This window comes from Camelus dromedarius, chromosome 27, assembly GCF_036321535.1.
Source record: "Camelus dromedarius isolate mCamDro1 chromosome 27, mCamDro1.pat, whole genome shotgun sequence".
In the NCBI taxonomy this organism is placed as follows: domain Eukaryota; kingdom Metazoa; phylum Chordata; class Mammalia; order Artiodactyla; family Camelidae; genus Camelus; species Camelus dromedarius.
Window position 1 is genome coordinate 24,900,207 of NC_087462.1, and position 24,544 is coordinate 24,924,750.

Consider the following 24,544-nt stretch of genomic DNA (forward strand, 5'->3'; position numbering starts at 1 on the left):
CCAAAACTGGAACCATGCCCAGAGCCTCCCGGTCCTCCCCTTGTCGGATCTCTGCTGTCCACCGCATCTCCGGCCCGGTAGACCCATGCGTTAACACAGAGGTAGCACAGTTAGGGAAGGCCTCTCTCAGTGCCACCGCGGGAAGATGCAGGCAAAGCATGTTTTCGCCCCTATAACGGTCTGGAGGCCAAATCCAGCTTTGACAAGTTTGAGAAAACTGTAAAAGACATCAGTGCAATAAAGGGAGAGGACGATCCAAGACAAGGTCCCTGAGGTCGGCAAGGCCGGATTCTGAAAGGCTATTTAAGCCTTGGCCAAGGGTGTTAGCTTCAAGCACAAGAGAAGGCATTGGCAGGGCTTCAGCGGAGCGCAATAGGAGCTGTTTGAAAAGGAGAACTCTTGCTGGATTCACTGAGGGGGACATAGATGGAACAGGCAGAGTGAATGACGCTGCCTGCCCTCAATTGCAAAAGGAGCTGCAAGAAATAGAGGGCATTTTGGCTGGAGTCTCCAAGATGTGGGATTCCCAAATCTTCCAGATCAAGAATCTATCTCTGGGTGATTCAAAAGCAAGGAGGAAAGAAAGCTTTTTGATTTTCGGTGCTCTTTCCCCAGGACATCACAAAGCTATCTCTAAAGGTTTCTTACTAGGTTATGCATTTGAGCTCCCTGGTCTTATTTAGATGACCTAAGAACACTGGTTTCTGATTAGGTGAAGGAAAAACCCTGACCCCCTCGGTAGTGTGTAAAAAAAAAAATGATGCTTTTGCCTTTTAACAACATGGCTACACGTCTAGGATATTTATTTTTCCTACGGTTTTCTGGAATTTTCTTCCATAATAAGTAAATGTAATGTGTAATCATCATAGATCATTTCCTCAGGATAATTTCTAGAAGTAAATTTATTAAATAAAAGGATCTGAATATTTTTCGGGCTCATAATAAAAGGTTATATAGCACTTGACAGCCCTCACAGTGGCAGATGAGGATTCCATATGCCTTAGTTGTGCTGGCATTGAAATTTTCCTTTCCACTAATCTTTGCTAACTTAATGCTGGAAAAAACCATGCCTCTAATTTGCATATTTGATTACTAGTAATGTAGAATAAATTATATACATTTATAGCCAATTGTCAGTTCCTTTCTCCGGTGATCTGGGGTTTGCCAGGGGAGGTAACTAGGTTTATGTATTTACTTATTTTTAGAGGAGGTACTGGAGATTGAACCCAGGACCTCGTGCACGCTAAACCTGCACTCTACCACCGAGCTATACCCACCCCTTTTTTAAGACTACTAACCCGTGGCCATAAATCCTCCAAACATTTTTCTGTTTGATTACCTCTTGTTATTATTTTTAATGTTTAGATATACAGAAGTGTTTCATTTTGATGAAGCCAAAGCCGTGTATACTTTTGAGTTTATCTTTAAGCTTAGAAAGCCCTTTCCCATACAGAGAAGAAGCACATATTTATTCATTACCTATCTTTTTCATCAATTCTAAAGGACATTTTTTTCAGTTTAACCTCTCTAAAAGAGGGATATGCCTTAAAAAACAGTGGCATATCCTAGTTTCATTGGCAACATTTTTTTCTTAGTGGTGAATAAAACGTGGTGTGTCTTAAAATTAATGACATCATTGACTTGATGGAAATTGTATATTCTACTTTTTTCTCTAATTTTTTGTGATCACACATTACAATGATTAAAATTATGTTTTTACAGTTTTTTAATATTGCGAAGATCTATCCATGATATAATAGTATTCAGGGGGAAAAAAAGCAGAATATAAAATTATCAAGTGGCATATAAACCATGTAAAACTATCTTAATGGTACATTAAAACACTGTGGCCAAAGAAATACAAATTAAACAATGTAACAAGCAATGCCTTTTGCTACTACTTTTCAAAGTGATGACCCTTAAAAAGAGCCATAATAGAGCTGGAAAGAACGCGAGAAGTTGCCATGCAAGCTGGAACGTGAATCAGCACACTCTTTCTGGAGGGCTGCTGATAATATGTATTGAGTCTTAAAAATATACAGTATTCTTTGGGGGGGGCTACTTATAGGTCAATAACAGTATAAATCCATTTCCTAGAATATGTAAAATTATGCACATGCACAGAAAAAAATTATATATATATGGAAAAGATATAATCCAGGATGTTTACAGGGACTTTAGGTGATAGGAACATGGGTGAATTCTTTTTCATTTCTCTGTATTTTCAGTTGTTTTAAAGCTGAATATAGATACAACTAATACATTCAGCATTAAAACAACTGAAAATTACAATTTTCTGAATTGTAAGGATTGAGATCGTTAGGATTCTTCGCATCCTCCCATCCTGCCATCCGCCAGCCTAGCACCGTGGATCAGCTGCCTCCGGAACGTGCTAGGGATCGGGGACCCCACTTTGAAGTTGGAGACCAGAAAGACAGCGACGGTGGCTGAATGGTTAGAGCTTGGGAACAGAGCCCAGGCCGGTGCATTCTGGCTGGGCCCTGCCAGCTGCAGCATCATGGCTGTGTTAAATAAGAGCCCTCCGATGCCTTATGAGGGCTCTGAAACCACTTAAACCGCCCAGTGTGAGTAGAGGTACGTTCTTTTTTTGTGTGATGGAGAAACAAAGGCGTCGCGACAGCCCGCCCAGCGCCAGGGGCGGAGCGCCGGGCCGAGGGGAGGGGCTCGCGCTGCAGCTGGAGCGGGCTCTGCCGCTGAGCGCGCGCGACCTGGAGAGCGGCTCCTAACACGCCCTCTTGGGTCCGTTCGGCGCATCTCCTCTCGGCAGAGCCTGACAACCGTGGGTTTTGAACCTTCATTGGTTCCCCAAGACTTCAGCCTGGTGGCTTGCTGTGGATGAATCCTTCAACCATGTGTTGAAAATATACTGGTGGCTAAATGTCATTACTCACGTTTTTAAATGTTTTATTGTGGTAAAACATACATAACATGAAAGTTACCATTTTAAAATTTTTAAGTGTACAATTAAGTTGTATTAAGGACATTTACCATGTTATGTAAATATGACTCCTCTCTGTCTCTAGAACTTTTTCATCTCCTCCAACTGAAACCATTTAAACGCTCACTCCCCAGTCCGGCTCCCCCAGACCCTGGAAACGTCTATTCTACTGTCTGTCTCTAGGAATTTGCCTCTTCTAGTACCCGATGTAAGTGGAATCGTACAATATTTTCCTTTTGTGTGTGGTTTATTTCACTTAACAGTGTTTTCAAGGTCTATCCATGTTGTAGCGTGTGTCAGAGTTTCCTTCCTTTTAAAGCTGAATAACATTCTGTTGTATGTATATACTATGTTTTGTTTATCCATTAATCCATTAATACACATTTGGGTTGGTTCCACCTTTTAGCTATTGTAAATAATGCTGCTTTGAAATTTCGTGTGCAAAGTATCTGTTTGATTTTCTGCTTTCAGTCTCTATGGAAAACAGTTCTTCAAAAAGTTAAACATAGAATTACCATATGATTCAACAATTCCACTCCTAGATCTATACTTTAACAGTTATTTTGCATTCCTCCCAGCAATTCACAAGGTTTCCCGTCTCTCCGTATCCTCACCAACACTTGTTATTGTCTGTTTTTGTTTTTGTTTTTTGACAGTAGCAGTCCTAAAGAGTGTGAAGTGGTATCTCACTGAGGTTTCGATTTGCATTTTCCTAATGATTAGTGACACTGAGCATTTTTTCATGTGCTTATTGGCCATTTGTATATCTCCTTTGGAGAAATGTCTGTCTATGTCCTATGTCTACTTTTGAATTGAGTTGTTTGGTTTTTTGTTGTTGAGTTATAAGTGTTCTTTTTACATTCTGGGTATTAATCCCCTATCAGATACATGATTTGCAAACATTTTCTCTCATTCTGAGAATTGTCCCTTACATTTTTGAGTCTTTGAAATTTCATTCTCCTTTTGGAAGTTTCCTTCACCCACTGCTTACTAGCTTTCTATATATGCATTCTATTCACGAATTCATTCACCTAACAAATGTTCCAGTGCATTTCCTGTGCCATGCTCTAGAGGCATGATCACAGAAGGGACTATCCCTGCCCTGGAGGAGATTCCAATCTAGAAGGGAGGTGAACCAAAAGTTAATAAATATGCAATTCAGTCCATGACTGTAGATTTTGGCAAGTGCTGTGCAGGAGAGCAAGAGCCTCTAATGTCATTTGGGGGATAAAAAAGTTGCTGAGAAGGTGGCAGTTAAACTGGGATTTGACAAGTGATAGGGCCTGGTTAGAAGAGAGTGATTTGGCAGAGAGAACACAGCTTTGAGGCCGGGAGACTCCAAAGGCAGGAGTGGCAGCTCCCAGACCAGATGGATGGATGGATGAAAACCACCAAAGGCTCAAAGTGCAGTGACCCGTGGTCCACTTGTACCTTTCAAAAAGTATTCTTGCTTCTGTGCTTGGAATAGTTTGATAAGGAGTATTCCTTCCTTCGCCGACCCCATCCAACATTCACCACATTCTGCCTTGTACTCACAGGCTCTGCTCTGGCCCAGGTTCCATTCCCTCTGTCATATGATGAATGCAGGTCATCTCCCTGGCTATATTCTTGTCCTTTACCTGGTCATTCTCACCACAGTCATAATGATCTTTTTTCCTGCTAACAGCTTTACTGAGATATAATTCACATACCATTCAATTTTTTTTTTAGTATATCCACAGTTGTGCAACCATCACCACATTGCAAGTTTAGAATATTTTCATCACCCCCAAAAAGAAACCCTTTACCCATTATCCAGAGTCATCTTTCAGAACTGCAAGTTGAGAGGGGAGGGAATAGCTCAGCGGTAGAGCACATGCTTAGCATGCATGAGGCCCTGGGTTCAATCCCCAGTACCTCCATTAAATAAACAAACAAATAAATAAACAAACAAACAAACCTAACTACCTCCCCCCCAAAAAAACAAAAAAATTATTTTTTTAAACTGCAAATCATATCACATAACTCCCCTGCTTTAAGTCTCCAGTGGCTCTCACTGCACTTCAAACTAAGTCATTTCTTTGCTGTGACCTTCAGGGTCCTGTGTGATGTGATACAGTGTCCCTCCTCATCACCTCATTACTTCTCCACCCCCTTCTCTACATTGCAGCCACACTGACCTCCTTTCTGCTCATTTCCTGGAGCACTGTCCTCCAATGTTCATCCTCACTAGCTCCTTCTTCAGGTCTTTCTCTATCAAATTCCTCTATTCATTTCCTTCACAGTGTTTCTACACTCTGTGATTATCTTGTTTGTTGATGTGATTACTTTTTACTGCCTGTTCCCACACTGTAATGTTGGTTACAGTGCTAACACTGGAGTGCCTGGCCTGTAGGAGGTAAAAACAAGTTAAGTGTTGAATGAAAAAAGGATTAAGGAAAGCAGGGAGAAGGACATTGGAAAGTCAGTGCGCTGGAGTGGATGAAGATGGGGAGAGCTGGAGGCAGGCAGAAAGGAAGGGGCGTATCAGTAGATCCATTTGGATCACGTTAAATTTGAAATGCCTCCAAGGTATCCAAGTGGAGGTGTCATAGAAGCACCTGGAGTTTTATGAGTTTAAAGCTGAAAAGAGTAGTCTAGGCTGGATATAAAATCTGGTGTCACTGAATACAGATGATATTTAAAGCCTTAGAGATGAATAAAGGGGCTCACCTTTAAGCAGAGGCTCTTAGGGAATCCTACACCAGTTACCATACACATTACAGATTAGGGGTTTGTGTTAATGAAAGAATGAGCAACTAAATGAATGGATGAATGAATGAACGAATGGGAGAAAAAAGCAAAGGAGGCTGAAAAGAAGTGGCCAGAGAGATGGGCAAAGCCTGGGAAGCACTGAGGTGACAAAGGAAATAAGAGGACAGGGTCTTAGGTGAAAGAGTATAGTGAACAGGATCAAATTATGGCGAGAGGGCTCAGAAGGTAGCCACCCGGAGGCCCTGGAATCTGGCAACATGGAGATGTCTGAGGCCTTTAACAAGAGCAGTTTAGGCTGAGCGAGAGGGGTGGCAGCCAGACTAGAAGCGCTGAGGAGATTAAGGGATGGCAAGTGCAGTCCCAGCACACCCGTCTTAGCATGTACTATAACAGACGGGTGTTGATTTAAGCCACTAAATTTGTGGTAATTTGCTATAGCAGTAACAGGAAACTAATAGGGGTTTATTCCAGGAAATTAAAAGGATTGTTTATTTTCTCCCAAATTAAGAAAAATCGTGTGATGACATAGATCCATAGACACTCAACAGGTAGAATTGATGGATAGGTCTCTATCCCTAATAAAATCGTAAGTTAAATAGGAATAGGAGGGAAATACTTAAATATGATAAGGACTTTTTACCAAACCCTAAAAGGATAAAGCAAACTACATGAAAATATCAAAGTAGTTTCCACTAAAACCTGGATCAAGACAAGGATGCCCATTAGTTTTTAAGGTTGTGTTAGAGTGGGTGGAGGGTATAGCTCAGTGGTTAGAGTACATGCTTAGCATGCAGGAGGTCCTGGGTTCAATCCCCAGTACCTCCGTTAAGATAACTAAATAAATAAACTTAATTACCTTCCCCTCCCTGCTACCCCACCATCCCACTGGGAAAAAAATTGTGTTGGAGCCTCTAGCTAGACAGTACAATCTGAATTGGTTTAAAGTCTTAACCAGAAGGAAAAACAAATGCCTGAGTAGATCTCAGAATACTGGGAATGAAAGACTGGTGGAGGAGTGAACTGGCCAAGAAATAGACAAGAAGAATTCAGAACTAGCTGAGTAGATAAATACTGGAAATTAACATATGGCTAAGACAGCATTTCTGTTGAGTAGGATAAGAGATGACTAATTTGATGAATGGTGCTGGTAGTATTGGCCATGCTTATGGGGAAAAGAAACAAAAGCTGGGCTCCAGCCCAGTGGTTCTCAACCAGGGAGTACTTTGCCCCCAAATGGACATTTGGCAATGTCTGGTGACGTTCTGGTTGTCACAGCTGGGAAGTGCTATTGCCATGTAGTGAGGGGAGGCCAGGCACGCTGCTAAACACCCTACAATGCACAGGACAGCCCCTACGACAAAAACGTATCTGACCCCAAGTGTCAACAGTGCCGTGGTTGGGACGTATTAAATATTTCATAATAAATAAATATAAAACAAGATAGCAGAAGAAAAAAAAAAGAATGTTTACATAACTTTGGGATGGGAAAAAAAACCTCCCTAAGTAAGTCGGGAAATCAAGAAGCCAAAAAGAATAGGAAATATTTACCTACAAACAAATTTTAAGTTTTCCTAGAAAAACACGTAAGATATATAAGCAAGTGACAGGCTATAATGGTAAAGAATCTGAAAAAAAAATATATATATATATGTATGTATATGTGTAACTGAATCACTTTGCTGTGCTCCTGAAACTAACATTGTAAATCGACTACATTTCAATTAAAAAAAAGGAAATAAAAATTTTTTCTAATATTTCATAATAAATAAATATAAAACAAGATAGCAGAAGAGAGGGGAGGGTATAGCTCAGTGGTAGAGCATGTGCTTAGTATACAGAAGGTCCTGGGTTCATCCCCAGTACCTCCATTAAGTAAATAAATAAATAAACATAATTAAGTCTCCCTCCAAAAAAAGTTAAAATAAAAATTTTTTAAAAGATAGCAGAAGAAAAAACCAAGAATATTTATATAACTTTGGGGTGGGAAAAAACCTCCCTAAATAAGTCTAGAAACCAAGAAGCCAAAAAGAATAGGATATAGTTAACTGCACGCAAATTGTAAGTTTTCCTAGAAAAACACATAATAAAATATATAAGCAAGTGATAGGCTGAGAAAATATCTATAAAATATGTGAAAGACAAAGAGTCGATAGCCATAATGTACAATTGTACCTCCAATTTTTAACAGAGCAGTAAGAAAACAGGATGTATAAATGGTAAAGCTTATGAATGAGAGTTCAACTTCACAAGCAGAGAAACGCAAATCACAGCAGCAGTAGAACTGGCTAAAATTAAAGAGCAGATCGTGTCCCAAATCCTTTATCCCCAGTCCAAAATTCGTAAAGTCCTGGAAACCAGAAAGATGTCTTGACTTTGAGGCCAGTTCTTTTAGCAGCAAGACTTAACCTGAGCTAATATGAGGCTCTTTGCAGTCTTGACTCATCTTGCTTGGTGAGATTATTTTTAATATCTGCAGCAGAACCATGAATTAATGTGTTTGATTAAGAGATGCTGCCTCAGAGCCTGCTGGGTTCTGAAAGTCCAGAGAAGTCTGCATTCAAAACAAGGATTTTTGAATCAGAACTTACAAATCTATAATCTCCAGGCTGGCAAGAATGCAGAGTAAGAGAAGCACGCATGGACCGATTGTCAAACATTAAAACAACCTTGCATCTCTGGGATAAATCCTACTTGGTCATGATGTATCATGTTTTTATATAATGCTGGATTTGATTTGTCGATATTTTATTAAGGATATGTAAGTCTGTATTCATGAGGACTATTGGTCTGCAATTTTCTGTTCATAATGACTTCACAGGTTTCGTCCCAGGTAATGCTTGCCTTAGAAAAGGAACTGAGACATCAGTGTACCTCCCTCCTCTATCTTCTGCAAGTGTTTGTGTGAGACTGGTGATTATCTCTGCTTGATACAATTGACCAGTGAAACCATCTGAGCCTGGATTTTTCTTTTGGGGAATGTTTGAATAACAAAATCAATTTCTTAACCTGTGTTTCTTTTTTAAAAATAAGCCTCACGGCAACTACCTTTCCCTCCCCTGGGCCTGTCCACAGACAGAGCTTGGTCACATTCTCAGCCCCAGCCAGCCTCGGGCAGGGTGCTGGCTTGGCCATAATTAATTCAGACGAGTCAGGATTTATCCCTGAACCTGGATAAGGGGCATCTTCTCCAAGAGAGGAAGGAACCCAGACAGTCAAAATTCTGTTGGCAAATAAGCAGGGAATGGAGATTATGCAGGCAATCCTGTCTGCTACAGAACGAGGAGGGGGAAAGGAAGAAAATTTGAAAGACCAGGGAATTACCCGAAAGACTAAATTAAATCCAGAGAGACTGTCACCATTAAAAAGCAAGTTTGCTCTGTTTTCCTTCAGTAGTTATGGGGCTCAGAAAAGGACATGCTGGCTACTTAAAATAGCCAAGACATGGAAACAGCCTAAATGTCCATCAACAGACGACTAGTTAAAGAAGATGTGGTATATTTATACAATGGAATACTACTCCGCCATAAAAACTGACAATATAACGCCATTTGCAGCAACATGGATGCTCCTGGAGAATGTCATTCTAAGTGAAGTAAGCCAGAAAGAGAAAGAAAAATACTATATGAGATCGCTCATATGTGGAATCTAAAAAACAAAAACAAAAGCAAAAACAAAAAAAAAGCATAAATACAAAAGAGAAATAGACTCATAGACATAGAATACAAACTTGTGGTTGCCAAGGGGGTGGAGGGTGGGAAGGGATAGACAGGATTTCAAAATTGTAGACTAGATAAACAAGATTTTACTGTATAGCACAGGGAAATATACACAAGATCTTATGGTAGCTCACAGAGAAAAAAATGTGACAATGAATATATATATGTTCATGTATAACTGAAAAATTGTGTTCTACACTGGAATTTGACACAACATTGTAAAATGATTATAAATCAATAAAAAATGTTAAAAAAAAAAAAAAAAAGAAAAGAAAAGGATGTGCTGGGATTTGAGGATATTTTGACCTACCATCTACTGTTCAAGAATGAATTCTGGATTCTCAGGGCTCACAGTCTCAAGGAAAATAATCTGCCTGCTTGCTACTTTGTACTGTTTTGCTTCAGAAAGGATTTAGGATGCATTAGTCAAGATGTGCGAGGTTATCCTGCAATAACAACCCCAAATCTCAGTGGCTTAACGGAAAAAAGTTCATTTCTCACTGCCCATACTACATGTCCGTCTTAGGTTAAGGGGGTTCTGCTCCATCTTGCCTTTCAAGGACTCAGGCTGCTGGAGCCTCCACCCTTCAGAATCACCACTCTGGCCCTTAGAGGCTTCTGCCCAGAAATAACACGTAGACTTCTGCCAGCAGTTCATTAACCAAATAAGTCACATGGCCAAACTTTTCCTCAGGAGACCAGTGTGACAGAGTCTTGCCCACCATCCAGTTATACAAAGGGTTAAGTTACAACCACTGTGGTCACCCACTGACAGTGAGCCCTGAGGAGAATTTAGAGGGAGAAAAACAGGATGAAGCAATCTGTGTTTTGGATATAGGGCCCCTAGACAGTTAAGATGCCTATCTAAGCAAGAATTTCAGTGACCCTGGTTTCTTGCACCTTCCCATACATAGAAAAGCACTAAAATCATTAACTTGAGATGTCCATTCTTTGTGATTAGCAGTAATCTTTTACCAAAATGTATGCGTGTCTATATTTCCCAGCCAGAAAAATTCATATGTACACTGGCTCCTCCTCCATCTCTTTAGAGCAGTTCCTTAGAGCTATCTGAGAAGCTGTCTGCCAGGCTGTAGTCCACTGGGTGTGTAGACCTTATTCACTAAGGTCCCTGAATAAAACTGAAACTCATTGCTCTCACATTTTGTGTGTGCGTGTGTGTGTGTTTCTTTCAGTTGACACCTGGAAATGAAATCTTATGGGTCTGGAAGGAGAAGAACCAAAAATACCAGTGAACAGTAGGGCTGACCACACTAGGTGGGGTGTCCATGCTTATATACACACATGGAAGACGAAACGCCTCTTGCAGTAAAAAACAGCACCTGCTTGGTGGCACTGCTGAGTTTCATTTAGCCTTTGAAGGAGTCACCTCAGTCAATTCCCGGCCCCAATCAATCAATGAGGCAGGAGACACGGCAGCACCCCCAGAGACCATGGCCTTGTCAGTAACACCCACACGATGCCAAAGTCCTCGTGTTTCTCACTTTCCAGACCACCCGCCTTGGTTCTCCCCATTCAGGGCTGAGTCTGCCAACTGATAAGACCTAGTGTTTTGGTCCCAGAATTTGACAAATAATTGTTTGAGAGTTGAGTTATTCCTGAGTCAAAGGAGTCTGAGAAACATGAGACTTCCCTAGGACCCTGGGCTAGTATAACAGAAAAAACAAGTCCACAGTCAGGCCCTGGGGCCAGGCAAAGTCACCTGGGAAGGCATGACCGGGAGTCGGCTGGGGGTTTCCAACGTTTGAGGCAGAGCCACCAGCTAGAGAGCCGGGCTTGAGGAGTGGAGGGAGGGGATGAAAATTCAGGCAGCTGGGTTCAATGACCGTGTCAGGGCCAGAATGCATTGCATTGCTGGGTGCTTGCTTCACCATCTCCGTCTCACCGGGGCCCCGCAGCAGTCCCAGATCTCCAAGAAACAGGCTCAGAGATGTGCATAGTCAGAGATCCAGCGAGTAGGTGGAGTGGAACTAGACTCCAGGCCATGTCCAAATCCAGTGCCCCTTCCACCACTCCAGCAAGTGGAGAGCCAAGGGCACCTGGCCACGAGGAACACTAGCTCCAGGGAAGGTCTGACTGCACCCCAGGACTGCAGTGGGCGAGAAGCCTCAGGCTTCTGGCAGATACCGGGGAGAGGAGTCGCCCAGAATCTCAAAGCAGTCTCAGGAGCAGGAATCTGCAAACCAATCCGGAGCCCTACCCAGCACCAGGAAGGTGCCGCCCCTCCAAGAGGCACAGCCCACTCCAGAGTCCGTGCGACCAGCAGGGGGTGCCCGCTCCCCATCCTCCCGCCGGAGCTCTGGGGAAGCCCGCAGGTGGGCTGGGCCAGGGAACAAGGTTCAGCCCAGGGAAGTCCTTTCCTTGCTAGCGCTTTGAAAGTGGCTGGACACTATTATCATCAGTTCTCACTGTGGGATTGCACTTGGGCAGGATAAGGACTTCTGCTTTTCATATTAAACCCTGCTCTTTAAATACTAAACGTACTGTTTGACACATTTATAAGCTGATACAATTTCAATAGAGTACATGTTCTGTATCTGACTTGGCCTGGGTTCCCCTGAAAGCAGAGCCTCTGGGGAGCTGATTTTGGAGGTGATTGTGGTAAGGAGCGGAGGAGAGAGGGCAAACATAACCCCTCGTTCCCGAACTCGCCCCCCACTCAGTCTTCCAGGACATTCTGAGGCACATATGAAATGTCTCCAAAGTATCCTTCTGGGAAGGAGAGAAGGAATTTATCCATTGGCTCCTGACCCCCTCCTCCAGCACATGCCTAAAGGGAGATTCTGCCCAGGGTGGTCTCCCCATGGGGGCCGGAATAAGTGGGAGTGAGAAAGAGAGTTTGAACTGGTGCACGACCTCAACCCCAGTCGAGAAAGGGACCAAAAGGAAACAAGAGGACTCTAAGGAAACCACCCACAATTACTAACAGGTTCTTCATCTCAGGGCTATTTATACAAGGGGAAGTTGATGTGTGTTTGGGAGGGATTCTGGGAAGACTGATTGCTTGGTTAAAGGACAAAGGCACATGCAGTTTCGCTATGTGTCAAATCTTCATACTCAGAAGGTTGTACCATTTTGCATTTCCCCCAAGAACTTGTGTGAGTACCTGCTTCTCCACAGACTTGCCAATGGAATATGTTGCAAAAACTTGGGGTTTTGCTGATCTGACAGGTGAGAAATGACTTAGTACACTTTCATTTTGCATTTATTTTATGAGCAAGATTGAGCACTCAGCTTATGCACAAGGGTTTTCACGGTGCTAGGCTTTTCCTTGCAATATTAATTCTGTTAGCTAATTAAAGGAAAGGCAAAACCACAGTGAGAGACCACGTCACAGCCATTAGGAGAGCTACTATTAAACAAAACAAAACAAAACAAAAACAAAAACACACAAAATAACTAGTATTGGCGAGGATGCAGAGAAACTGAAGCCCTCGTGCTGTGTTGGTGGGAATGTAAAATGATACAGCTGCTATGGAAAAACAGTACAGTGCTTCTTTAAAAAGGTTTAGCATAGGATTACCATACAATCCAGTAATTCCACTGGGGGCGTACATCAAAGAATTGGAAGCAGAGTCTCAGAGATATTTGCACACCCATGTTCACAGCAGCATTATTCACAATAGCCAAAAGGAAGAAGCAACCCACGCGTCCACTGACAGATGAATGGATAAATAAAACGTGGTGTAGCCATACAACAGAATACTATTCAATCTTAAAAAGCAAGGAAATTCTGGCACATGCTGAAACATAGAGATGACTCTTGAGGACATGATGCTACGCGAAATCAGCCAGTCACAAAAGGACAAACACTGTACGATTCCACTTACGTGAGGTACTTAGTCAAATTCATAGAAACAGAAAGCAGAGTGGTGATCACCCAGGGAGGCAGAGATGGAGAGTTGTTGTCTAATGGGGACAGAATTTCAGTTTTGCAAGAATGAAGAGAGGTTCTGGAAACGGATGGTGGCTATGGTTGCACAAGAAGGTGAATGTACTTCTTGCCACTAAATTGTACCCTTAAAAATGGTTAAGATGATAAATTGTATGTGTATTTCACCACAATTTTTAGAAAGACAAGAAGCAATCCAAACATTGAATATATGGTGGAATAGATCATGCTACACTCACCCAGTAGAATATATGGCAGCTAAAAAAAAAAAAAAAAAAAAAAAAAAGGAATGGAGTATCCCGCTGAGGTGTGACGTCCAGGATATGTCATTAAGTGAAGAAAGCAAGGGTGTTGGGCTGCAACCCACAGGTTTGCAAGCCTTGTAACTGCCCAGCTGTGAGACCAAAGAAAGAGCCTGGAGATGGAGCTGGAGACAGCAATGGAGACGTCAGCGGTTTATTGGATAGGGGAGCTTACGAGTCCTAAGCAAAGTCCTGGAGCGATAGCCTGCCGTGTAGGGCAGATGGCAAGCAGGACACAGCAGCAGTCCTTGCTCCTCTGGGGAGAAGGAGGGTACCACTTATACGGGGAACTGACATCAGGTTGGCTCCTCAGTTACCAGGGAAACCAGCAGGTGGGGAAGAGGGCAAGCGCGGAGGCAGTTACTGATGAAGCCCTATGGTTAAGAGGACTGGGTAGTCATGTGAGCAGGGCGTAGGTGAAGCAGCGACCAGTCGAGCAGGGAACATACGGAGAACAAGAGAACGGCCACCTTGAGTTGGCCTGAGCATACAAAGCAGTTGTACAGGTTTTATAACAGGCTGCAGTGTCTGAGAAAGGGAGGAAATTAAAATGCACGTGCTTCTATTTTCAAATAGAAACAATGGAAGGATATTCAAAAATTTAATATAAGCATTTACCTCGATGGGGAGGAAGGATCAGGATAAAAGGGACAGGGGTGCAGCTAGACACATCTGTACTTACCTTGCTTTCTAGTTTTGTCTTTGGAAACATGTAAATGCACACTTTTTTTAAAACAATTTTATCAATACAGAGTTAGTTGGATTGATGTCTCCTGTGGTCTTAGCAAGCACAGCCTGAGAGGACTATGGATGGTGATTTGGGGAGGGGGGACAATTCGATTTATTTATTTATTTTAATGGAGGTACTGGGGATTGAACCCAGGACCTTGTGCATGCTAAGCATGTGCTCTACCACTGAGCTCTACCCTCCCTGACTCAGACTCCTTCTTTAAACTCAGCCAGGGCAATTCTGGCATCTCCAGCTCACTGACCATAGGCCACCATCGTGTCCAAGCTTCCAGAGTCATCTGGTAGCACATTAGGACAAACTCTGGGTGTTCTTGGCAGGACCCTCAGTCTTGAGTCATGGGAAATATTCCCACAGCAATCAACTTCCTACCCAGTTTTCTATACCCCACCCCCATCAGTCCCCCCAGAGGTCCTGCGGTCAGACAGGTCCTGCATCCTTTTAGGTCCTCAAGCTCTTTCCTCCTAGACTAGGGACTGTGTTCACTGCTTAGGCTATGGGAGACTCATCCTAGTTACTGGTCTAGAGGCAGTGAGAGGTGGGTCTTCAGAGGGTTAGCATTATTCTATGACACCCATCTCAGGTGAGAGTCTTTGCATTGTCTCCAGGAAAAGTAACGCTATTCTTTTCTATCAAGGGAAGGAGGCAGCTGCTGCCGGTCTGAAGAATTCAGGGGCTCTGGGTGCTCAGGGTTCCTAGGTATATCCACCCAAACAGCCCCACGCCAAGCCCTATGGTCCCATTCCTTCCGTTTAAAAGCCCCAACTTCAGTTCAGGAAAATCGTCAAGGACGCACAGGTCTCCTCTGCAGCTCTGCTGCCTTCAGGATTAAATCCTGGGCCTTGTTTTCAGCACACTCTGTTTCCTGGCCACAGAAGTGAGCATTTCTTTATATGTTGTCTTCGAAGACTTCCTGGCTTATACATCATGCCATGAGTCAAGTGGGAGAAGAGCCTTTCATTCTTTCTTCAGGGCTTCTAAGGCAGTTCAGAAAAGTTAACCACCTCCATAAGCCTTGTAATTACAGCTGCCTTCTTATCTTTTGGCCAAAGGACTTGGCAACACTAGAGGTCAGGAGCATCCCTGACAAGAGCAAGCTGGGGGAACTGCAGGGGAGAAACCCAGAGCTGAGGGGAATTCAGAGTAAAGAAGGAGGGGAGGAATGAAGACAGTGAGTATAAGCAACTTTTTGGAGTTTAGTTATAAAGAGAAGCAGAGAATCTGGGAAGTGACTGGAAGGTAACGTAGGGTCAAGAAAGGACTTTTTTCCAAGATGGGAGACCTACCAGGAGCTCTACTTCCATTTCCCTTCATCTCCCTTCTTGCTGCAGACCCATCTACAGCCTTTTTGACCTCCGTCCTCAAGCCCCAAAAATATTTTTGCAAAGCTCTGTTCGCCAGAAGGTTCTGAGCTGTAGAAGGTGAAAGCCACAAAGAGTCTTTTGTTCCTGCTTTCCGCTCTGTCACATCCTCCCCGTGGGGCAACGAGCTTGCTGCCTCAGTCAGGAGGCAAAATTCCAGAGCTGAGAGAACAAAGACATACCTCAGAATATCATCCTGCCCCATTTAATTTGGGTCTTTTATCCACTTTGATGTCCCTCCCTAAACATGGGGCTCCCTGTCTGCTGCTGATCTGGCAGGGCAGTTACTTTTCTCTGTATCAGAACTATTTGTTTGCAAGTGCCCAGACCAAGACAACAGTCCCTAAACTTTAGGCACTCTTGAATCACCTTTATGATTTTTGCTATCTCCCCATACCATATAGTTTTTATGTTTTAATATAAAGGACTTTCTTCCTTAAAACAATTTTTTTACTGTGGTAAAATTCACATAACATAAAATTCACTACTTTGAAGCGTACACTTCAGTGGCTTTTGGAGCATTCACAGCATTCACATTATGCAACCATCACCACTAGAGTTGCAAGAGAGTTTTCATCAACCCCCAAGGAAACCCTGTTCCTGTTAATTAGTCTCTCCCTCTTCCCCACTCCCCCAGCTCCTGGTAACCACCAATCTGCTTTCTGGCTCTATGAATTTGCCTATTCTGGGTATTTCATATAAACAAAATCATACAATGTGTGGTCTTTTGCATCTGACTTCTTTCACTTAGCGTAATTTCTCCATCAGTGACTTCTGTGTTTTTTCCTAGTGTATTGTTTCCTTCTCATTTCCTTTTCTGTATATGATTTATTTTCTTAGTCATTCTAAACGGAAATTTTATTTCACTATTACCACTATTTAAACTATTTTAATCTATGTTAATATAAATACAGAACTATTAAGACACAAAAGAGCACTGCTCAAAAGAAAAGTTTTTAAGCTTCATGTTTAATGACATGTTTTGTGCTGTTTTGCTGATTTATGAATAAGGCCGCGTTTTTATACAAGGTAGTGGTTTAGTAATCCCTAGTCCCTCTCCTGAAAGCGAGGTAGGCTGAGGCAGGACACCCACTTCCGTCACAGGTTTCACAGGGCTCTAGGAAAATGGGTAATCCTATCGGACTCAAGTTTCACTGTATGCTGAAATGGCCTGTCCACATTCCAGGGAAAGGTTACAGACTGCAAGGATCAGTGGCATCACCTTTCCTGTGCAGCCACATCACTCATAGGCCCCCAAGGTATCTTATATAACACCTTGGGGGTGGGGAGCCGGTTCCCCATATCCCAGGAGAGAACACTGATCTAGGAGGGGTCTAGAAGGAGATCCAGATCAGACACCTGCAGGAGAAAAGGAGTGAAGCCGATCAGGAGGTGACAGCCAAAATTCAGGCAACTGCTGCTGGAAACAACAAAGGTCCAGAGCGGCTGACTTCTGGTTTTTCAAGAGAACACTGAAAACTTGGATTCTTAATGTTAAATCTCCAAATTCTTGAATGTTGGCAACTAAATGCAAAATTTCAAAATAACGTGGGTCAAGCAAATCCTATCTGTGCACAGGATTAGCCCTGGAGAGTGCTTGTTTTGCACCCCGGGTCGGACAGACCCTTGATTCTACACCGAGGAAAAGGAAGCCTGTGAAGAGAAGCGACTCGACAAAAGCCGCACAGCCAAGAGGGGGAGGCAGAGCCCAAAGTTTCGAGGAAGCTTTCGGGGAAGTTCCTAGGTCGTAAAACACACCTTATCCTGGACTCAGGCTGAAACCCCTCCCGCGAGCTCAAGGACGAGAGCGCCCAGTGCAAGGACCCGACCCCGCCCGCCTCACAGCGCCCTCCATTCCTGAGCGCCGGCTTCCTCGCCTCCGGACTTTGCCCTCCGTCCCGCGGGCCAAGGATGCCGCTGCTGCCACTGCCTGTCATCGCCGGCCATCCCCGTCCCCCCGGGCACTGGCTGCTGCAGCCTGGTTCCCACTCCGCGTTCCCAGCGGGCCGCAAACAGATCTTCCCCCACGGCCCCATCGCTCCCTCCCGGGATGGGCAGAGTCGCCCGCCCACCCCGGGCCGGGAGTGAGGGTCCCCGCAGGCGCGCAGCGCGCCGCACACCCGCCCCGAGCCCAGCGCGGGCGGGACCCGCGCGGGGCCGCACCACCGTGCCCGGCCCGCGGCGACGAGCGAGGTGCGCGTGCGCCCCCACGGTTTATTGCGTCACCGCGGCTCGGGGGCGCGCGGCGGGATCGTAAGCACGCCGCCCGCTCCTTCGCGCTTGCGCGCCTTCTTCGGCCAGGGGCGCGCCGCGGCCGCGGGGTCCAGCTTCTTCTCCAGCAGGTGCAGGTGCGCCGTGGTCTCCGTCAGCATGTCCATGAGCAGTTCCTGCTGCAGCTTTAGGTAGTTGTTCTCCTCCAGCAGCACCTGGCTCTTGGCCCGCTGCACCTGCGCCTTCCAGCCCGAGGTGGCCGGCGAGGGCAGCGGCGGCCGCGACCTCGCGGTCTGGCCCTCGGCGGCCCAGCGCCCGCCGAGGAACACGAAGGTTTCGTCGCCGAGGCGCGTGCGCGGCGCGCCGTAGCTGAGGCCCAGCTCCGCCTGGCGCGTCCGGTGGTCCAGCAGGTAGAAGGTGGACATGGAGGAGATGCGGCGCAGCGGCGGGCGCCGTGGCGAGAAGCGCCGCGAGAAGTGGTCGGCCCAGAACTGCTGCAGCTGCTCCCACAGGCGGCTGGCGTGGCCCGAGGCCAGGCACCGGAAAGCCTCCAGGGCGAGGGCTGGGTCGGCCTCGTCGGGCTCGTGGATGCCGGGAGCAGAGCCGTGACGAGGCGGGCCACCCGGGCTGCGCCCTTGCCTCGGGAGCCCGGCTGTCCGGGATGATGAAGGCGAGCGAGGGGCACTGCTGGGGAGCAAGAGTCCGGGTGAACATCCTGCTGGGACAGGCTGCCCTCTCAAACCGCGAGGCCCGGTGGGCAGGGCTCAGGACTGTGCGCACGAGGCTAACCAGTTGCTGGCCTCCGAGGAGCCAATCCCTGCACACTCGAATTAACAGGAGTCTCCCCTAAACCATGTCCCCCAAAGATCACTCTGTGTCAGGCCTTGGGGATAGATGTACAGATGAAGGACCAGAGCCCTGCTCTGAGTGCTGGGTGACTGCCGGAAGGAGTTAGGGGCCAGGGAGAAGGGAATGATAGCAGACAAGTAAGTACTTTAAAAACGCACAGGAATTTGACAGGTAGATTGGGGGTGGGATAAGGGAGAGCCTCTAGGCAGAGTGAAGAGCTAGGCAAGCCTCGCACGTGAAGAAGAGCTTGGTGTGGGGTTAGTATAAGGTATCCAGCTGGGAACAGCAGAAGAGGAAGCTGGAAAGGGGGACGAGGGCACTATGAGGGCCCCGTATAGCCAGGCTTAAAAGTTTAGCCCTCCTTCTGTGGGCAACAGGGCGATACTCAAGGCCTGCAAAGACAGGCTAGATCTGCATTCTGAAAGTGTATCTGGTGGGATGTCTGGACTATCCAGCAGCATTACTGCCCTCCTCATGAACTTATTTTACAACCTTGAACTGTCACCTGTTCTGTGCCAGGCCCTCGTCTGGGCAGAGGGTCTCAGCACAGCCTGTGCCTACCCTCAGGATGCTCCTGCTACAGCTGGGAAGCCAGACGTGTGTGTGTAGATCAGCCTAGGGGGCCTGTTACATAGGCTAGGACCTGTGCTTATGGCTTGTGCTGACGGGTGGTGCAGACTAGACACGGCTTTTGTCCCAGGTGGACTGCATGCTTAAAGAAACTAAAGTCCAAATAACAGATATGTCCCATTCTCTTTCTCCCCCCACTCCTGTAAGTGACTGGTGAGAAAGAGGATTGTATGCTTGCTTTCAAATTCCTCTTCTCATGGAGAGTAAAAACGGAAAGAACCCTGGGGCAGAGTCCCCTCTGTCTTGCCTCCGTTAATTCAACACACGCTTATTCCTCACACATAGCTGGGCAGTACTGCCCCTAGATCTGGCTCAGGGATATGTCTCTGGAAGACCACACAGAGTCCAAGAGGTGCAACCAAGCCCACCCTTGAGGTTGCATGTTTCCACAGGCCCCTTCCCCGATAATCCTCGCATATTGTGCCTCACCTGGAGGATGTATTGGAGATGCCAAGCTGCTGTCCCAGGCCTGGCCCCATCTCTGAACCACTCAGTTGCTGTTTACCAGCTATGACTCACAATGCCTCTAGGCCAGGTCAGCTAAGCTATAAAACAGACCTCTGGGCTCTCCCCGGTATTCATTCAGCATACTTCCTGAGAACCTACTGAGTTCTAGGCTCTGTTCTAGGGAGGTGGTGAAGACAGTCCCTCATCAAGCTACTGTTTTTGGCGGGAGAAGGTCATAAACAGAGCCTGAGACAGGAATTTGTTCTAGGAGAGTGAACAAAATAGTCCCTCATGAAGCTAACTGGGGTGTCATGGGTCAAGAAACCAGAAGCACAGGCTGAGATGAGAATTTTTGTAGGAGGGGTTTACTGGGGAAGTGTTTTTGGGAGAAGAGAGTCAGGGAAGCAGGACAAGGCAGGGAAAAAACCTAAAGCTAAACAAGAATGTGGCCTGGAGCTGGAGACCAGCCCCCGCAGGAGCTCACAGGGAGCTGCAGAAATCGCACCACAGAGCCCGCTCTTCTTACCGCAAGGGAGCCATTCTTTTGCACCCTTCCCTTCCCCCGCCCACCCCTCACTTCAGTCATTGGCAGGGGCAGCTATGAGTTGTCAGCCAACACTTAAGGCGCCTATGGGGTGAGTGCACCCCCGGTAAAAGGGAATCCGTGGAGTGCCAACAGCATAGAGGAGGGAGGACGAGAATAGATAACAAAAATGAAAGGAAATAGCTAATAAGAATTTCTGATTGTGATACATGTAATGAAGGAAATAGAGAAATATAAAAAGTGACTTCAGGACAAGGTGAAGGCTAGGAACCAATTTAGGCCTGGTGCTCAGGGAAAGCACTTGGTGTTCATACTAGGACCTGAATGATGAGACCCTGGCTACCTGCTAGAGGCAGGAAGATAGATAGGGGCTTGTCTGAAGGACAAGTGCCATGGGTTGAGGCCGTGGAAGGAGATGAAGACAGCCCTACCTGCCAGCCACACCCAGACAATTGCCATCACCTCTACTTGCCTTTCCTGACACCAAAGGCTTCTTACAGGGCCTTCCAGTTAATCCAGCCTCCTGATGGCTCTAGAAGGGGTTAGGAAAGCCACCTGGTAGTGCCACCTCCTGGGAAACTTTTTTCTTTAACAGTTTTATAGAGGCATAATTGACACACTAAACTACACATATTTACAATGTATAATTTTGCCATGTTTTGATAATTTGATGGACAAAATCATTGGTACCAAAGTCACGATAATGAAGATATCCATTACCTTCAGAAGGTTCCTCTGCTCCCATCACTGGATGCATTTTCTACAACCTTATACAGATTTCGTAAACATTTTTTACACTGGCTTCTTACAGCATAATTATTTTAAGTTGAAATTCATTCGTGTTGTTGCATTTATCAACAATTTGGTCCTTTTTTGGTGAGTAGTATTCCATATTGTATGGGAATACCACAATTTGTTTTTCCATCCACCTGTTGATGGAAATTTGGGTTATTTCCATTTGGGGGGCTGTTACACATCCAGCTGCTGTGAACATCTGCGTACAAGTCTTTGTGTGGCCACATGCTTTAGTTTCTCTTGAATAAATACCCAGGAGTGGAATGACTGGGTCACATGGTAGGTGTGTGTTTACCTTTTTATGAAGCTACTAAGCTTTTTCCAAAATGGTTGTACAGCATCCCCACCAGCAGTGAAGTTTCTGTTCCGGTTCCTCCACAAACTTGCCAACACGTAGTATCGTAAACCTTTTTACTTCTAGTCATTCTAGTGAGTGTGTCTAAATTGCAGTTTTGATTCTGTTCCTCTAAGGGCTAATGATGAGTGTCTTCTCACGCGCTTGTTACCCTCATTGTTGGGTTGTTCAGGTCTTTTGCCGCCCCTTCCCCACCTTTTCTTACTGGATTGTTTGTCTTGTTGAATAGAAGGAGTTCTTTACCATTAGATAAAAGTCCTTTATCAGATATGTTTTGCAAATATTTTTTCCCCAGTCTGTGGCTTGCCTATTAAAGCAAAAGTGTTTCATTTTAATAGCCAGTTTATCATTTTTTAGCTTTGAGGCTCATGCTTTTCATGTATATTTAAGAATGCAGGGGGAGGGTGTAGCTCAAGTGGTAGAGCACATACTTAGCATGCATGAGGTCCTGGGTTCAATCCCTAGTACCTCCTCTAAGAATAAATAAATAAACCTAATTACCTCCCCCCACCAAAAAAAAAGAATGCTTTGCCAAACTAGGAGTTTCACAGTTTTAACCTTACATTTTGTGTTCCATTTTGAGTTAATTTTGTTGATAGCTTTTTCTCATATAGATGTCAAGTTGACACAGCACCATTTATAGAAGACTTGCCTTTCCCTGCTATTTGCTGTTGTGTCTTTGTTGTTCATCATGTGACTGCATATGTGACTATTTCTGGGCTATCTATTCTCTTCCATTGGTCTTTTTATTCTCGAACCAATACCGTATTTTTAAAATTATTGTGGCTTACAGTGAGTCTTCATCTGGTAGTGTAAACCTTCCAACAATATTCTTTTGATGTTGTTTTGGTTTTCTAGGTCCTTGGAATTTTCATATTTCAATTCCATGTAATTGAATTTCTAACCTAATTTTAGAATTAGAATGTCAGTTTCCACAAATAAACCCTTATGCTCACTGTTAAAAACTCTCTTCTTATCATGAGGCTAAGCTTGAGTTAGCCCTCAGAAGGTTGTGAAACATGACCCAGCCAAGCACTCATTCACCCTGTCTCCCTCAGTCTCTTCCCCCTACCCCTAAATTGTGTCTCTGTTATTAAAGCTAATCATCAGTCACAACCATGAAATCTCCGGAAAGTCCTGGATGATTGTCAGGAATGATATACAACAAGTTTCAATTTCCCTTATTTCCACAGATGACAAAAAAGGAAAAGCTACACAACCCAAGGAAGTCTTTTTTTTTTTAATTGAAGTATAGTTGATTTACAATGTTGTTAATCTGGAGTACAGCATTTTTGATTTAGTTATGGATACACATATTCTTTTTCATATTCTTTATCATCATAGGTTATTACAAGATATTGACAACAGTTCCCTGTGCCCAGGGAAGTCTTTATTTGATGATTGGAACAGGAAAAGTTTAGAGGAGGAACAGTTCCCACTTAACATGTTAACTCCTTTCATAAGCAGGTCTTGATTTTGAGAAAATTTAATGAAAACTGTAGAATTTAAAGATTCACAATTAAAAAAAAATGGTTTCTGGCTCCTTTGAGGGACTCCTTCTCAAAGTCATTGTAAAGACCAGATTTGGACCTGCAGGTCCAAAACTCAAGTCTGAGTTTAAGGACATAAAGTTCATTCTGGTGGCACAGAGGAAAGGAGAGGAGGACCTCAAAAAGAATTTTCATCTCTTCACGCCCCAGACAGATGTCACGGTGGCTGTGAATGTCAGTGGAGCCCTCCTCTTGGCAACCATGAGGAATACTGCCAAAACCACGGAAGCAAAATCTTTTTTACCCTCATAACCATTTCAGTCTAGTCTCTAAGATATTCTGTCAGTGGTATTTCCCTTCCCTGAAACAATGAGGCATTCTCTGAACTAATATAGCTCTTTTTCAAAAAGAGCCAAAATTCTGCATATGTATAAAACCTGATAAAAACAGTAATTCAAATGGTACAGAACACAGAAAGAACACAGGGATAAAAAAAATCACATGAAGTCACTGTCTTGCCTTCCGAGATAGCCCAAGCTCCGTCTATGCAGTGTGTATCTACCTTTACTTTAACCTTTACTGTAACCACCACCACCCCTACCTCCATGCACATCTCTCTAAATAAATCTGCTTTTATATATATGCTGCATCTTCTGTATCCATTCATCTATTGATGTGCACTTAGGATGCTTCCGTATCTTGGCCATTGTAAATAATGTTGCTGTTAATAGTGGGGGAGGGGGGAGTATGTATCTTTTTGAATTAATTCTTACTTTGTGGTTGGCTTTATTCCTTTGATAACTCTGTAAGTTTAAAAAGCTAAAGCTCTAAACGTTCTTAGAAACAATGAGCAGTACAAATATGTACATTTTTAATGTGCAGTATATTGTGTATATGTATTTATATGCAATACATTGTATGCGTGCAGTCAAATTGTAATAATTCTACCTAATAAAACTGAAAAATGAAAAAAAACTTTACTTTTTCATGAAAAAAAATCCACTTTAACTAAAAAAAAAAGAAAATGCACACACTTCATCCAGCACGCCCATTTTCTTTGTTTTTAAATTTAATTAATTTAGGGGGCAGGGAGAGGTAATTAGGTTTTATTATTTATTTTTAGAGGAGGCACTGGGGATTGAACCCAGGACCTCCTGCATGCTGAGCATGTGCTCTGCCACTTGAGCTATGCCCTCCCCCTTGGCATGTCCATTTTCTGTAGGGCACCTTTTTTTGGAGAAACAACTTTAGCAGGAAGGGTTGCCCATCCCCTGGGTCAGCCTTCCCTTGGGCTTCTTCTTCTTTAGCTTCTCCTTCAGGCTTCATCCTGGGCTTGGTGGCAACCGCAGTCGGGTGGGATGTAGCAGAAGAGGTGACTGTGGTAACGATCTAGAGGTTGCTATCCCTCTCTCTCTTCCCCAAGCTGCTCCCAAGCCATTGTGCCTTAAAAGTAGTTACATGAATACAGACTTGTGGTTACCAGTGGGGAGGATG

The 24,544-nt window shown here is 44.5% G+C and overlaps 1 protein-coding gene across 1 annotated transcript; it reads right to left on the reverse strand.

Annotated features, from left to right (window-relative positions):
• Window positions 1–17,951: 17,951 nt before the first annotated feature.
• CBY3 (chibby family member 3) lies at window positions 17,952–19,898 on the reverse strand. Its single transcript, XM_064479578.1, has 2 exons — window positions 19,849–19,898; window positions 17,952–18,624 (listed from the first exon to the last, which is right to left on the reverse strand). The coding sequence occupies exons 1-2, from the start codon at window positions 19,896–19,898 to the stop codon at window positions 17,952–17,954; spliced, it is 723 nt and encodes a 240-aa protein (XP_064335648.1).
• Window positions 19,899–24,544: the final 4,646 nt, after the last annotated feature.

What these genes read in the sequence shown, in the direction of transcription:
- CBY3 (XM_064479578.1), bottom strand. Translation starts at nt 19,898, where the DNA reads ATGGGGCCAGGCCTGGGACAGCAGCTTGGCATCTCCAATACATCCTCC. An exon ending in ATCTCCAATACATCCTCCAG is followed by an intron (nt 18,625 to 19,848) that starts GTGAGGCACAAT and finishes GCTCCCCAGCAG; the next exon opens with TGCCCCTCGCTCGCCTTCAT.